Source organism: Bos indicus, chromosome 11, assembly GCF_029378745.1.
Source record: "Bos indicus isolate NIAB-ARS_2022 breed Sahiwal x Tharparkar chromosome 11, NIAB-ARS_B.indTharparkar_mat_pri_1.0, whole genome shotgun sequence".
Lineage (NCBI taxonomy): Eukaryota > Metazoa > Chordata > Mammalia > Artiodactyla > Bovidae > Bos > Bos indicus.
In genome coordinates this window covers 106,602,346-106,614,881 of record NC_091770.1, presented here as the reverse complement: position 1 = coordinate 106,614,881, position 12,536 = coordinate 106,602,346, and the positions used below count along the sequence as shown (strand labels likewise).

Below are 12,536 nucleotides of genomic sequence, written 5' to 3'. Positions count from 1 at the left end.
CAGCTCTCAGCCTGGATTGTTCAGATCATTAACTTCTCAACACCATGAAACATCTCATGTAAACAAAAGAATACGTGTAATTATATATATACACACATGTTTTTTAAATAAAGATGATAAATTATCCATATATTCATTATCCAGCTTAAAAACCAGAATGTCACCATTCCTCTGAAAGCCCTTCCTGTCTCTCTCTTCCCCAGATGTAGTTGTGCTTAGTCGCTCAGTTGTGTCTGACTCTGCGATCCCCATGGATTGTAGCCCACCAGGCTCCTCCATCCCTGGGGGTTCTCCAGGCAGGAATACTGGAGTAGGTTGCCATGCCCCCCTCCACAAGATGTAGTAACTACACTTAATTATTGTTAATAATTGCTTTTCTTTACTGTTTTAGCTCAAACTTAAAATGAGCTATACTTGTCTTTTCTTAACTCTGTGATGGGATTAGACTGTATGTAGCCCTCGTGGGCTTGGGTGAACTTGTGCTCTGACTCTGAGCAAATGTCAATTTGAGAGGCGTCCTCCTGATGAAGATTTCATTCACTGTGTCCACAAACCACTTCTGCTGCCACTGCAGACACTGCCACGAACATCAGAGTGGAGAGCGTCTCCAGGCTCTGCTGCTGCAGACACTGCCACGAACATCAGAGTGAACGTCTCCAGGCTCATCCGCTCAGGCACCCTGCACACCTGTACCTCGGAGGCTGTAGCTACAGATGTGCCCGACCTCCCCAGACACCCAGCAGCAGCACCCACATCCTCACCCACCGCTGGCCACGTCGGAATTTCTGTTTGACAAACCAGTAACTATGAAATGGCATCTCGGTGCTGTTTCACTTTGCATTTCTTTGATTACAAATAAGGTTGAGCATCTTTCCGTGGCGTGTCTTCTGCTCTGTAAGATGCCTTGGGCTCACAGAAGAGCCTCGCACACTCTGGACACTAACCTCCCCTGGGGTCTGGAAGGCCTCTGCCCTCCAGCCCTGGTCACCACGTGCTGGCCTCACACTCTTTGCTCCCGTGGATCTCACACCATCTCATCTTACAGGCTCACAATTCCCAGCCTTACATTATTGGCCCGAGTCTCCTCTGGCTGCCCATGGACGACTCCAGGGAGGGCAGCCGGACTGACCTCTAACACGGATAAAGTGCAGCCAGACGGTCATCAGAAAACCTGTTCCTCACAATTTTCTCCCTTTTCAATGAAAGACCGACCACTTCTCCAAGTGCTCAGAAAAAAATTCTGATGCCATCCTTGCTTCATCTCTCACACTCCCATCTGATTCATCTACAGCTCTACCTTGAAGTTACACCCAGAACTTGACCATGTCTCACTGCACCCCAGCTCCCCAGCTCCACTCCTGGCTCATGGCAGTAATGCTGGGCCACATACACATCTTCTGTGGCCCAATATCCAGTTGTCACAGCTTATATCTTTGTTCCTGAAAGCTTTTCCAGGCCAGGACACAAGGCCTGCAGCCTAACGTCAATAAATGATGAGTTGTTATTCAGTCACTAAGTCATATCCAACTCTTTGCCACCCCATGGACAGCAGCCCGCCTGGCTCCTCTGCCCATGGGACTTTCCAGGCAAGAATACTGGAGTCGGTTGCCATTTTCTTCTCAGGGAATCTTCCTGGGATTGAACCCGGGTCTCCTTCATTGGCACGTAGATTCGTTACCAGGGAAGCCCAATACAGGCTGATTGTTTGGCCCTCTCTACCTGTGGAAGACAATGCCTGGTGGGGATGCCCAGGGATATAACAGCAGCTGACCTGCCAGCATCTTCCAAGAGCTGCCCCACCTTCCTTCCCACTCGCTTCCAGATAACAACTTGAACCACACCCTGTCTCACGTCTGTTTCTAGGACAATCCAGCTAAAACAGCCTCTGCCTGCACCTGCACACACTTCTCGACAGAGCCACCAGGGCTGTGGCCTTAAAAGCCAGACAGTGTCGCTCCTCACAAAGCCTCCAAGTCCTCCCATCTCACTCAGAAGAAAAGCCAAGCTCTACTGACTGCACAGCCTTCCCTGTGCAGCCAGCGTACCCACCCCCTCAGCCCGGAGGGGGCCTCTGCTGCCCGCAGCTCTGACCGGCTCCGCCTCCGCGTGAGCCCAGCTCGCTGCCTGGAGCTGCGCCTCATGACACACAAGCACCCAGTCCTCACGCGCTCTGCTCTGTCTTCCCACCGTCACTGGCACTGTGAGTCCTGCCCACTAGGATGAAACAGAGTTGCACCTTTTGTCCCAGCACTTAGGACAGTGCTGAGCACACCACAGGCACTGCACAAGTGTCTTAACACACATACGTGAAGGAGTGTGATGTGACTGTCCTTTCCCTCTTCACGGATCGGCATTCCTCCTTTTGATAAACAAAAACTTTATTTTATACAATCTTTTCCAGTTATGGCTGGTACTTTACATATATTTTGCTTAACAAAGCATCCCTATCTCAAGGTCTTAAAGATAATCTCTTGTATTTTCTTCTAAGACTGTTAAAGTTTTGTCTCTTACACTTATGTTTTTTCACCCATTTGCCGCATTTTCGTGAATGTATGAACTAAGATCCAACGTCTCTTTTCCCCTGTGTTGTTCATCAGTTACACCCACAGTGAGTCACACACCAAGTTTCCAAATACAACCGAGTCCGTGTCCAGGCTCTTGAGCTATGCCTACGCCAATGCCACACTGTTTTAACTGCTACAACTTCCCAGGATGTCTCCTCACTGTCAGGAGCAGCCTCCCCACCACAGCCCCCCAGGAGCACCTTCTTCTCAAGTATCTTGGCCATTTGTGAGCCTTTCTCTTTCTTACAAATGCTAAAAACAACTTGCCAAACTGCATAAAAAGAGACAAACAAAAAGAAAAGCAAAATAATTGGTATTTTTATTGAAATTGCATTGAATCTATAGATCAACTGGGGAAAATCGCCATCTCTATGACATTGACACTACTTATTAACATGACATACACCTCCATCTATGCAGGTCTTCTTTAGTATCTGTCAATAAAGTTTAATAATTTTGCACAAAGAGATCTCGCACACACACCTTGTTAGGTTTATCGTCAGGAGTGCTGATGTTGTAACGAAATACAATGCACTCTCTTGAGCAACCTCACATTCAATTAGTTTTAGATTATCCTAGATTTCATCCACAGATGATACGTCTTCTTCGACTAATGGCAGTTTACGTAGTCCCCTTCTGAAACTTAAGCATTCCCTTTGTTTTTTCTGTCTTATTCATTCGGCAAGTACTTACGAACGCCTGCACACTGCCAGGCACTATTTTAAGCACTGGAATCAGCAGTGAGCAAAGCAGACAAAAATCTGTTCTTATTAAGCTGACACACAACTTACTGAACTGTTGATATATTGTTCAATGTTGAAAAGAAGTAGTGGTTACAGACATCATTGTCCTTTTCTGATTTTAAAGGGAATTCTTTCCAAATTTCACCACTGTAGATATTTGCATAGGGCTTCTTGGTGAATGCTCTTCATCAAGGTAACACATGCTAATCGTTTCCATCACGAATAAAATCTGAATTTTATTGAGTATCTTTTCTGCATCTGTGACAGGCTTATTAACAGTGTCCTTTGACCTGTTCATGTAAATTACAGAGATAGACTTTCTGTTGTGGAATCTGGTGTTCCTGGGATAAACCTGACTGCACTTCTTCCTGGACACTGCGGGATCTGGCTTGCTTACATGCTGTTTTGAATTCTGCATCTATGTTAATGAGTGAGTATGGATTATGATCTTCCTTTCTTACACTCTTCTTAAAATTTTTGATGTCAAGATTCAAGGCTACATTGTATGATGTAGCCTCATACAACTAGTTAGGAAATGTTCCCTCTTCTATTCTCTAGAACATATTTAGCATTGAAATGGCCTTTCCCCATGTTTGAGGTGGAAATCTAGTGTACAAGAGTGTTATAATCCAGTGGTGTGAGCCATGCCTGAACATGGACCCCACTGGACCTCACGCCTCCTACTCTTGGAAGACTCTGTGTGTCCTGGAGATAGCAGGCCCACCTAAGGAAAGACCGCTGCTTCCATTTATCAGTTGACGCAAAGCAGCAGGTTTCAGAGCAAGAGAAGGCTCTCTAGCAGGTCCACACTGCAGTGTCAGGAGCCTGCCACTTGGACCACAAGCCCCAGCAGGCCCCATGGTGCTAGGAATATCTGTGGGAGATAAACACCTGTGTGGGGCCCTCGAAGTCCCCACATGAAAGTCAATATAGTCACCTAGGCTCCTGGCAATGGCACCCCACTCCAGTACTCTTGCCTGGAAAATCCCATGGGCGGAGGAGCCTGGTGGGCTGCAGTCCATGGGGTCGCTAAGAGTCAGACAGGACTGAGCGACTTCACTTTCACTTTTCACTTTCGTGCATTGGAGAAGGAAATGGCAACCCATTCCAGTGTTCTTGCCTGGAGAATCCCAGGGATGGGGGAGCCTGGTGGGCTGCTGTCTATGGGGTTGCACAGAGTCGGACGCAACTGAAGCGACTTAGCAGCAGCAGCAGCAGCAGGCTCCTGGAGCAAAGATTCACATCATCTGCAGAGATGTCATGCCTGGCTACAAGGTCCTACAGAGACTGTCTGACCATGAGACGCCGTATCTATGGCACCAAAGTTGCCCTCACGAGTCATGTGCTGCAGGCCCAGCAACAGCCCGGGGCACAATGGACATGCCATATCTAGGGCCACACGGCAGCAAGTCTAGAGGCCACAGTCACATGACAGGAAGGCCCAGCCAGCCTCTCGCCTCTGTCACACCAGTCTCTTCTCAGGTCACCCTTTCCCAGCACATCGTGGGATGGCCACTAAAACTGGGCCGTAAAACTCAAAACCTGGTTATGGAGGGACTGGCTTGATATACTAGTACAGCCCTCAGTAGAGCCCCAGGCAGGGCCACCCAAGAGACAGTGTGAGGCAGAGCTCTGAGTGGTGTGCGCAATCTACCATGGCATGGGTACGTGTGTGTGTGTGTGTGTGTGTGTGTGTGTGTGTGTGTGTGTAGGGAGAAGTTGTCTGTGATAAGGCAAGGACTCCAGCTTGCTCAGGCCTCTGGAGGGAACAAGGTTTGGGGCAGAGGCACCGGCTGGACCTGGGAACGGACACTATGTGTCCTATGTGAACACCACCCCGGCACCCACAGCCACAGAGGCACTAAAACCCACGCACCCTGGACGCACTGGCCGACGATGGCAGCAGGCCTCCGTCCCCAGCCCCACTCACACGGCAGACCCACAGAGGCAGGGACTGAGACAGCTGGGGGAAGCCTGTGCCTGGGCCCGACAGCCAGGCTCTTCCTCAGCAAAGCGAATACAGCCACAGCCACTACTGAACACCTGCCCATTGCAAGCAGAGGCCACCTGCAGGCCTCTAAGGAGAGCCATACTTGGTGCTGCCAGCAGTCACTTTGTGGGAAACTCTCCCCTGGAAACAGCAGTGATGGGTCTCCACAGGGACCACTCACATCTCGGGTCAGGCCTGCCTTGGCTGATGCACTAGCGTCAGAGATGTACCAGAAGGAGATTCCACACGACATCCACTTAGAGGAGAAAGGAGGGCCAACAGGGCGAGAGACCCAGGACCCGCTAGCATGTCAGCCTCCACATCACTCAGGTGTCGGCCGGGTGAAACGCCGGGACAGCCTCTCGCAGGCACAGAAAAGACACTGGGATGGCGGAGCTGTCCTTCAAGAGGAGTGGGCGGCCGATAGATATACTGGGTGCCCAACCTGAAAACATGCATGGATTTGGGAAACAAGGGCCCAACGTAGAGGTGGGCCCTGTCACCCACAGGAGCCCAGGGGGACTTTGCGCCACCATCCCACAAACTCAAGTGAGGCACATCTAGGAGTCCAGACTCAAACAGGTGGAGACAGCTTCCTCTGTGGGACCCAGGAGGCCACCCTGGCTCCTGTGACTCTGGGCTCTTCACAGCCAAGGTGTGAAGGGCAGAGCTGCCCTTGCGTGGGGCAGGGAGAAGTCTGTCTGGAAATCAGGGGGCTCCCAGGGGCCTTTCTAGAAGTTTCTTGGACCAGTCTGAACTGTGCCTGCACCATCATAGCAGCTAGAGCCACCACAGGGCACAGCAAGCAGGGCCTTGGCGGTGCAGCATGAACGCTGGCTCACTTGGTATGACCAGCAACCAGAGCAGCAGAGGGCTGGCCACAGCAAAGATCCCAAGATGACGTGGGTCCCCGTGAGCACCCTGTTCCTCCTCCCATCAACTCCCTCCTCCCTGAGGTCATGACCAGCACCATCTGAAGCCAGAGACAGGACCTGACATGAAGAGTAGGCAGAGCCGGGTGGGGCCAGGGTTGCAAGCAGATGCCCCCGCCCTGCATGTGGCCCTTAGGCCCAGCAGCACAGGCTGCGGGAGCCTGCTTTACCTGCCTCAGGGCACTCGGGTACCTGGGAATCCACACCCCAGGCAAGCCTTTAGCCGAGACCTGGTGGGCACAGAACTCCGCAGCTCACCCGACATGGAGCTGGAGCCTCAGCCCCTGTGGTTCTTCTCTCCCCACCCACCTCCCCAAAGCTCTCCCCGAGGTTCTGCCTCGGAACATGTCCCAAAAAATAACTTTTACAAGAACCCTCATCTCAGCGTCTGTTCCTAGGGAATTGAACATAAGAAACGTTGATAGAGATGTTCTTATCTTTGATCCTATTGATCTGTTGTGCTTGAAGAACACCGCTTATGACTCAGATTATTTCAAGTTTGTTGAGACATGTTCATGCTCTAGCCCTCAGTCAGTTTTCAGATATAATCCATGCATTTTAGTAAGAACTAGAATCTCCAGCATGTGTGCGTGTGCACACACACACACGTATGTAAAACAAACCTGATATTTTAAAATACTCCAAATCCTTCTTGGCTTTAGTTGTATCTTTTTGGAACCAGTTGTCAGGTGCATCCGTACTAGACACATACGAAATTACAAGATCCTTATCTTCCTGGTCACTTACACTCCCAGTGATTCTCCAGCCATCAGCCTGGAAGACCTTCTGGGAACCAATTTCTTACCCAAGATAAAGCATGTGCCTATAGGACACCCAGCCCCCAAACTCGCCTCTGGGGAGGAGCTTCGTGGGGAAGCATCCTCTGAGGAGGAGCTAACCCCCAGGCCTGGAGGCACAGTGGGGAGACCGCTCAGGGCCTGCAGGGGCAGGAGAGCTACTCACCGCAATCTCTGTTACTAAAATATCAGTAATACTTCCCAACACAGTGACAAAGTCAAAGACATTCCAGGCGTCTCTGAAATAGTTCTGGAGAGAAAGAAGGGCAGTTAGTGCTGGGCTGGCAGGGGTGGGGAGGCTCTGCAGACAAGCTGTAGGAGGTGGCCTCTCGTCAAGAAGGTAGCAGAGGATACATGGGCTCCCTCGTGGGCAGGTGGGCGGAGCACAAGGCTGCACATCCCCTCCCCTCCAGGAACAGGGTGGGGGCAGAGGTGGGGCAGAACCCGGCAGTCGCTTCCCTGGGGCCCCTTCAGGGTCATATGTGCTCTGGGGGTTCAGGGAATCCCAGCTCCAAATAATGAACACTCAAAGATCCCCTACACAGGGGTGGCCAGAACACAGACACCAGAAGGCCTGGAGGGGCTAAGGCACATACCAGCACTCCAAAGGCGATGACCTTGAGCACACACTCCATGGAGAACATGGACGTGAACACGATGTTCAGACACTTCAACATCAGTTCGTACTCGTAGGGCGCATCGTAGAACTGCCCAAGGAAGAGGTGCTGCTGGCCATGGGCTCAGCTGCCCTGACCCACCCCACCAGGCTCATGAAGACCTCCTGTCAGAGCACAGCGGGCAGACACACCCGCCGCGCTGGGACAGCCCTCCCTGCTCCCCGTGTCTTCCAGAACCTTCTCACGATCTCAGCCCACGGACAACCAGGAAATCTGGGATGCGGAGGCAGCCCAAGCTGACCAGCACTCAGGGTGGTATCACTGCTGCCAACACCCCAGGAGGAGCGGGCCCTCCCCCCGGCTAGAGTCGAGTCCCCGTGTCCACGGGCGCCTGCAGTCCACCATGCAGGCCTCACGCACCTTCATCATCAGCACCACTGTGTTGAGGGCTATCATGGCCATGATGAAATACTCAAAGGGTGGTGAGACCACGAACGTCCACGTCTTGTACTGGAACGACTGCTTGTTCTGGGGCATGTACCGCGTCAGGGGTTTGGCGCTAATGGCGAAGTCGATACAAGCCCTCTGCGAGGGAGAAAGGAGAAGTGAGAACTTGGACCCCTTCGAGCCCCTGCACACCCCCTCCCCCAGCCACACACAGAGCCCCGATGACAGAAGGCCTTCTCCAGGCAGCCCTCCCCACCCCATGCTGGCCAGTGGTCCCCACACAGAAGGGAGGCCCAAGGGCCCTGACCACATTGCCCACCAGGGAGCTGCCTGGAAATGGAAAGGCAGGGAGTCCTACCTCGTTCTTCTCCAAGCTGCACTCAGACATGACTTTGTCCCCCTGCTCCTGGAAGGTGATGATGATCAAGGCCACAAAGATGTTCACAAAGAAGAAGGGGAAGACCACGAAGTAGACCACATAGAAGATGGACAGCTCCATGCGGAACCCGGGGCTGGGGCCCTGCTCCTCGTAGGTGGCATCCACTGAGTGTTTCAGCACCCTGGGCCAAGAGCCAACACCAAACATCAGGGGAGCCCAGGAGGACACGGTCCCAGGAAAGACAAGACCCACGTCACAGGAGGGCTTCTGTGGCTGAGCTGGGGTGGTGCCATGCATGGCCAGGCCTGCTCCCCAGGAGAGCCGTGTCTCCCAGCAGCAGGCTGCCCCTCCCAAAGGGCTTGTACTCAGGGCTGCTGGGGACCTCCAGGAGGAGGCCTTGGCTGCCTGAGGTCCTATCCCTACAAGGAGAAGCGGGAGAGGCCCAGAAGTCCTGTGCTGCCCGGCTCTCTCCCATTTCACACCAGGTCACCTACCCATACCCTGCTTCACCTGTTGTCAGGAAGCCCTGAGTTCAGCAGAGTCTCCTGGCAGAGCATCGCCCCTACCTTCTGAGGGATGGTCCTCTCGGCCCTAAAGGCAGCCCCTGCCATCCAGCGCGGCACTGAACACATGCATCCTTCAGGCTCCGCTTAATGAGGCCAGCAGCCAGCTCCTCTTCCCTCCAGCGCCCTGCCACTGAGCGGGGATTTTTAGGAGCTCATGATACTGTGCTCTGGGCTTACTCTCCTCCTCCTCCAGGCTGCCCACTCCCAGAGGGAGGGCCTCCTCTCACCAGGAAGCACAGAGCCTAGGGCGTATCTGCTTAGTGACAGGTGCAGAGTCTGAGCTCCCCACCCAGCTGCCCCTCTCTCGCCGAGCAGCCGTGAGGAGCCGGGCAGCACTCACATGGGCCACCCTTCGCCCGTGGACACAGTGAACAGCGTTAGCAGGGCCCACAGCACGTTGTCATAGTGGAAGTCGTATTTCTTCCACTGCCGCGGCTGAGCTTCCACCTCCTCCTTCTCGTAGTCCAAATACTGGCCCCTGGGGGTGGGAACACAGAGGGAGCCAGAGGTCAAAGGCAAAGGATCTAAACAAACCCCCGTGTCTGCAGTCAACCAACTTTTGAAAAGGGTCGTCCGTTCAGGGGAGAAAGACTGGTCTCTTCATCAGATGGTGCTGAAAGCACTGAGTATCTACAGGTGAGAATATGAATGTGGACCCCCATCTCACCCCATGTGTACAAATTAACTCAAAATAGATCAAAGGCATAAATGTATAACTCTATAAGACTCTTAGAAGAAAATATAGGGGGCCACAGAAAAAATAGGTAAATTGGACTTTGTCAAAACGGAAAGCTCTGTTTTTCAAAGGAAATCATCAACACTCAAAATGGGACTAAAGACAGAAAACCATCTGTCTGATAAGGGGCTTTCTATCAGCACTATACTAACAACTATTACAATCAGTTATACAATGGATGAACATTTCAATTTTAAAAACGGATAAAAGACCTGAATAGATATTTTTGCAAAGAAGACATACAAATTATCAATATGCACATGAAAAGAGGCTCTACATCATGAATCATCAAGGAAACGCAAATCAAACCACAATGAGACACCACTTCATCCCCACTAAGATGGCTATAATTACATTTTTTAAAAGGAAAATAACAGTGTTGGCAAGCCCGTGAAGAAATCAGAACTCTCAGACACTGTTGGTGGGAAACAGTTTGGCAGCTCCTGAAACTGACAAAGAGAATCACCACGCAGCCCAGCAACCCCACCTCCAGGCTTATCCTCGAGAAAAATGAGAGCACCTGTGCACAGAAAAAGTTGCACATGTATTCGAAGCAGCAGTAACCACAGCAGCCCAAACGTGGGGACAACCCAAATGTCCACCAGCAGGTAGGCAGATCCGTTCAGTGAGGTTTGATGATAAAAGGAATGACATCCAACCGTCAGGCGAGGGAGACCACTTGGGCCATAGCAGCAGAGACCTTGACCGCCGAAGCAGCGGGAGTCGGGTACAGCGGGCCACACAGAGCACACGATTCCCTTTGTGTGCAAAGTCTAGGATGGCGCTCACATGGGCACCAGCCTTCCCCCCCCCCTCCCTGAGGGCACTTCTCTTGTCTGCTCAGCTGGGGCCCAAGGCCTCAGTGATGAGGAAGTGGCTTCAGCCCTGGGGCTGCCCCGACCTTAGGGCCCAGCCTGGATCTTGAGGGTTGACACGGCGTCCAGGGGAGGCCGCACTGAGCCCCCTGAGGCGTGCAGGCAGGACGGGCCCAGGCTGGCCCTGGGGACAGTAGGGGGCCCAGTTTACCTGCAGTCCCGCTCCAGCTCCTTGGACTCGTCGGTGCAGTAGAAAAACTTCCCCTTGAAGAGCTGTACCGCGATGACAGCAAATATGAACATGAAGAGCATGTAGACGATCAGGATGTTGAGGACGTTCTTCAGGGAGTTCACCACACAGTCAAACACAGCCTGGGGAGGGGCAGGGCTGTGAGGGGGCGGGGCCAGCCCGGGACCCGTAAGGGTCTGCACCGGGGACCAGGAGGGTCCTCCTGGACCGGACGGGTGGGCAGGAGGTGCTAAAGAGCTGGTGCAGCAGGGGGCCCGACACCACGGAGAGCCTGGGGCTGGGGCCAGCGTTAGGCCACTCAGCCAGGCCTCCGGCCAGCACGGAGGGAAGGCACAGGGCTAAACTGAGGGCACTGCTTGGCCTCTGCCCGTCGGGGGCATTCGGGATGAGGTAGACAACCGGCGATGTGAGGCCAGCTCAAGGCAGGACTTGGGCATGTGCGTGAACCAGAGGGGACTCCCAGCTGCTCCCACTGCCCAGGCCACCTGTTCTCCAGTGAACCTCTCCCTGCTGCCCTGGTCTGGTTGTTGCTGGCTGTGCACAGAGGCCAATCTGCACCCGGCTCTCAAGGGCCCATGGGGCACACTCCACACATGGGCAGCTGCCCTGGCAGCCCTGCCCCTGGTGCCTCAGTCACCCTTGAGCCGCCCCTTCAACATGGGCTCTAAGCAAACCACCCCCCAGAACCTCACATCACTTAGTATCTCCACGGCCTACAGGTCAAAGGTTCTCCTAACATTTTACTGCACAGTCTTGGAGGATTAAGTGAATTTAAGCACAAGCTCAGCAACAATTAGACTGCAGCACAATTCTAAAGCCATATCCCCCAACCCCTGCTCTCCTGGCATCTCCCTGTGACCCTGACCTCTGCACTACAGCTGCTGATAAAACACTTGGTCCTGTGGGTGCCCCTGAGTGGAAGAAGAAGAGCTTCACAGGACATGCAGAGAAGGAGCCCCCTCGGAGATGGTCACAGAGCTGAGAGCCCATCCCATGCACACAATGTAGGGCCTCCCTCGTGGGGGCCTCTCCTCAGCTATGCTCGTCCCCACCCTACACGGGAAGCTGCAGGGGGCCAGGCCAGATACATATGTGCACCCCGCAATGCATTCCTACATGTACGTGTGTGCACACACATGTACACACACGCGAAGTCTACCTGTAAACGTGTACACACATAGGTACACATGCACACACACAGCCCCACCCCCCTCCAGGCCCCACTCCAGACTCTCACTTTGAGCTTGGGCAGCCGCTTGATGGTCTTGAGTGGCCTCAGCACACGCAGGACCCTCAGGGACTTGATGGTGCTGATGTCTTTCCCTTTGGAGCCTCTAGAAGGGAGAAGCCACCCATGTAGACAGGTAGGGTGCACACCTGTGCCCAGAGCACTGGGGACAGGGTAGCCTTGGTCCTGAAGACGCCTCAGGCCAGTGCATCTCCCCCAACAGGCTGCCTGAGTGGACAAGGGCTGGGGCCAGGCCAGTGGCACCTGGTGTCCAGGGAGAGCTGAGCTTCTGGGTGGGAAGAGCTCATCTCCCCAGATCCCATCATTCAGCACTCCCACGCCCCCCACACCAGAGTCCTCCAGACACCATGCCAAGACCCCAGTGGGAGTAAAGGTAGGTGGGCTCCAGGATGGCAGCCCCAGCCCAGGCAGCACGTGCAAGCCTATGAGCAGTGCAGACCATGCCCATCAC

At 53.3% G+C, this 12,536-nt stretch overlaps 1 protein-coding gene across 1 annotated transcript in view; it reads right to left on the bottom strand.

Moving 5' to 3' along the window:
* CACNA1B (calcium voltage-gated channel subunit alpha1 B) overlaps positions 1-12,536 on the bottom strand; it is a 216,485-nt gene that overhangs the window by 39,752 nt on the left and 164,197 nt on the right. The window contains exons 25-31 of the mRNA XM_070799820.1: positions 12,074-12,170; positions 10,798-10,958; positions 9,376-9,513; positions 8,449-8,650; positions 8,064-8,228; positions 7,623-7,733; positions 7,193-7,276 (exon numbers count right to left, since the gene is read on the bottom strand). Of these exons, the coding sequence (XP_070655921.1) occupies positions 7,193-7,276; positions 7,623-7,733; positions 8,064-8,228; positions 8,449-8,650; positions 9,376-9,513; positions 10,798-10,958; positions 12,074-12,170 (958 nt within the window). The remainder of the gene's footprint in view (positions 1-7,192; positions 7,277-7,622; positions 7,734-8,063; positions 8,229-8,448; positions 8,651-9,375; positions 9,514-10,797; positions 10,959-12,073; positions 12,171-12,536) is intronic.